General features: G+C 52.3%; 1 protein-coding gene across 1 annotated transcript in view; it reads right to left on the bottom strand.

The window, feature by feature from the left end:
- MMP17 (matrix metallopeptidase 17 (membrane-inserted)) overlaps positions 1–3811 on the bottom strand; it is a 62357-nt gene that overhangs the window by 22823 nt on the left and 35723 nt on the right. The window contains exon 2 of the mRNA XM_009318651.1: positions 538–670. Coding sequence (XP_009316926.1) covers positions 538–670 — 133 coding nt within the window. The remainder of the gene's footprint in view (positions 1–537; positions 671–3811) is intronic.

Genomic DNA, 3811 nt, shown 5'->3' with positions numbered 1-3811 from the left:
GCTCCGCAGACGCCTCGTGGCTCTACGCGCCGTGGGCAGGAGCGAGCAGCGCTGGGGTGATGCGACACCATCTTCCTCCCTCCCCTGCGCTCTGTGCCCCAGCGGTGAAGAAACCGGAATATCTACGTATAGAAACTGGGAGGCTTAATCAGGATTTTTGTTCAAGTCAATGTGATGCTGCAATTAAGGCTTTGAACAGGACAACCTATCAGCCTTAGTTTCTCTGTCTTTTTTATTCCCCTGTCTTTTTTTTTTTTTTGAGCACATCAAGAGCTATTTTAAGCTGTTTTAAGCACGACGGGAGCCCCAAGGGTGTGTGGGTCTGGTGAAATAATTGCTTGCCTCAGGTTCTTGAAAGTACAAAGCAACAAAGCACCTGAGCCATGTAATTACTCTTACAGCTGCAAACCGGGCTGTATGTTACACCCATGTGAGGTTTTCCTGGAGATGATGGTACTCCACGACTCAGCACAAAGTCCCCTCTCCTCCCCGGATCTGCAAGGAGCCATCCCCCCCAAGGGCTCATGGGCCACTGACCTAGGACACCCGTCGCCTCGAGCCCCCCGAACCGCTGCATGGCAGTGATGGCCTTGGTGAGCTCCTCCTGCGTCTGCAGTTGTCCTGTGACAGGATCCGGAGGAGGCAGATACCCAAATTTCGTCAGCCAGTCCTGTGAAAGAAGGAGAAGGGCGGATGAGAAAAGGAAAGGAAAGAAATATAGACACAGGGAAAGATGCTCCGAAGGTCCCGTCCGTTCTGCTTGGAAATACTTTTCCCATTTACATGTTTATACCCGGCTTCCCCATCGAGCTGCGTGGTCCCTGCTAACAAATGGACGTGTCAGGATGGATCCGTACACATCACTTCAGTAATGGGATCCGGCGACCTTCACGCATTCCAAGGGCGACATCTCATTTTCCCAGCGGGCTGCAGACCATCTTTGATAGCGGCGGCAGCGCAGCCCCAACCCGAGGGTCACCCGGGCACCTACGCTGGCAGCGCTTAGGGAAAACTGTTGCAGAGCTGAGCGCAAGGAGAAGGGAACAAAACTGCCTGTCACGAGGGGGGCCGGGCACTGCCGCCTCCACTGGGACCGCACCTCCGGTGGGAGCCCACGGGGGCCTTGGGGAGGGTCCCCGGGTCCGATGGAGGAACCTCGCTGACCTCCGGCCGAGGGTGCAGAGCAGCTGGGTTTTGCCCAACTTCATCTCGGTCGCACCTCTCTGACCGTATGTGCTGTGCTTTAAACTTTCTGCTGTCCCCTGCGGGCACCACAGTAAGGTCACAGCTTCCCATGAGGGGTGAGAGGAGGGGACCTTTCCTCCTCCCTGCCGGCGCGGGGAACACCTCCGTGGCCAAGCGCCCTTTGCAAGTCCCCCCCCGTGTCCCCATGCCGGCACGAGCGGGCTATGCCCGCTCTCCCGGGTCCCTTCAGCCAACCTGCTGCAATGCCATCAAACCGCTGCGACATTAATCAACCCGCTGCGACCTCCCGCCGCTTTCCAGTCCAGGCATTGCCGGGGTGGCTGAGCTTTGGGACGACAATGCGTTAAGGATGACAACAGCTCGGCGGAGGCTCCCTTCACCTGATGGAGACGAGCCGGGACACGGGGACGAGGACAACCCTGCAGTCCAAGTCCCCTCAATGCACCCCGATGGCTTGAGGGTGGCTTGTTTTACCTCGACCTTCACAACTTCAGGATTTTGATTGGAAACAAACCCAACCATGAAGTCTCTGACAGAGAGTCTCCTGGCGGTTTCCCAGTGGTGCCATCACCCTCCTACCACGACAGGGAGGGGTACGGGGACAGGGAGCGGAGGAAAACCCTGCAACAGCCTTCCCCTAAAATTTGGCCAACATCAAAAAATCACTCCGGGTGATTGATGGGCCTTGTCATTTAAAAAAAAAAACAAACATAAATGGATTTAAAAAAAACCAACACTGTAAGAACATCAGGTTTCTTAACTTTGGATTATTTGTTCAAGGGGATAAATCAGCAGAGTCGTGCTCACCCCCAGCAGCACCAGAAATGCCAGGACTGGCTTGATGGTGAAGCTGAAACCTCAGTCGCTCGCAGCCCCCAACAGGACCGACTGATTTATTCAAGAAGAGAAATAAATGGCTTTTCTCTCTGTGTCCTCCTCTCCAGCATTTCCACGTGCCCTGGTTTAACCATCTCGCCGCCAGTTGCCTTAAAGCATTTAGAGCCAGGCATGAGTATCTCTACCACCAGAAAGCATCGGGGACCTGTGAAACACCCGCACGTCCCTCTTTGCCAAAGCCTAAGCAAACACGGCCACGTGCCAGCGATCCCCCTGCCATGGGCACCTCATTAAGCCCAAGACCACTATTTGGTAGGAATTTGTCTTTCAAAGGACAATACGTTTTTATGAAGATCTTTCTCTTCCTCTTTTCAGCCTAAAACTGATGAAAAAAATGCCATAAATCTCATTCCTACAACTGCTTTTTAAATATCTTGTGAATTATCTTTCTAAATCCTGTCTTACCTTCCTTCCCGCTCCCCTCCCCTACCTCGGCAGAAGGATCAGCGAAGAATGATAATACTGCGTGCAGGGAATGCCATAAACACCTACCCTCTGTTTTCTTTATCTGTATCAAAGAAACATTGAGCTATTGAGCCTCTTGAAGACTGATATCGATCTAGACTTCCACTGCGGTCAATACGCCTCAAATTTATTGTAGTCAGATTAGTGCCAAAAGTTGGTACCTGCTTATTGCTACACCCTGAATGTCTCAGCTCAGTGTCACCTGCAGCGGCCACCTCAAATGCCACAGCATCCCCAGCCCCTCTCTGGCAAGCCCAATTAAACAATTTCACACTTACAGAGCTTTACGACAGATCTCCCCGCGCTTGGTGTGGCTCTCCACTGGGGAGCATGGTCTCCTGTGCCGGGTTTCTCACCGGTGGTTCACTTCCCTCCTCACCCTCCTTCACAGTTGCCTTTTTTTAGCAGGATGGTGTGTTATTATAGCCAGATAAAGCAGCTGATCTGGCCATTTCTTGTTGCTTAATGCAATTCCATTAGCCACCACCTTGCTAGGAGCGTGTTAGCATCGTCACAGCCTTCCCTCACCATCAGGCTGAAGGCCAGGCCAAGCGCTCTCTCTCCTTCTCCCTGCTCCTGTTTGTCCCTTTGCATAGCAAAAACATTTGTGACAGAAATTAGAGATACAATTTGCCCCTGATTGTTCATGAGAAATCAGCTGTGACACAGAGCTCGGCAGCCGGCCCATCAAATGCCGAGGATGGTGGGGTTTAATTTGGTTTTTTCCCCAGCCGTGGAGACAGTGTCATTTATCCTCTAATGACAGCGGAGCCGCTGCTACACCGACGTACGCAACTCAGCTTTGCTCCGGCCCTCCTGGAGAAGGAGGTGGCAGCAAAAGGCTGGGGAAAGCAAAGGCACGGGGAGACCCAGCAAAGATCCTGCTGGCCTCCTCCCCGCCTTAACCCAAAGGGACAGAAAAAGCACAAACACGAGTGGATACCCCAGAGCAAACGGGGAGCTCCCTAAAGAAAAGACGGAAGGAACGGGCAGATATCACAAGTCCTTCACCTGATCTGCCTTGCAAGCACTGATGTTCCTGCATGTGATTTTTCATCTAGACCATCATGTTTATCACGCCTTACTCAGGTTCTCCATGATTTTATAGACCTCTGTGAAACCGCTCGCATTCATCTCTTTTCCAGTGTGCGGGTTCTGGCCAGTTTCCTCTCTCCTCGTGAGCAAAGCCAATCCATAACATTGAACTTTCACATTCCACCTTTGCTGTGGCAGAAAATTTCAT

Source organism: Pygoscelis adeliae, unplaced genomic scaffold, assembly GCF_000699105.1.
Source record: "Pygoscelis adeliae isolate BGI_AS28 unplaced genomic scaffold, ASM69910v1 Scaffold410, whole genome shotgun sequence".
NCBI classification, from domain to species: Eukaryota; Metazoa; Chordata; class Aves; order Sphenisciformes; family Spheniscidae; genus Pygoscelis; species Pygoscelis adeliae.
Note: the sequence above shows the minus strand (reverse complement) of the source record. Positions and strands in the feature narration are given on the sequence as shown.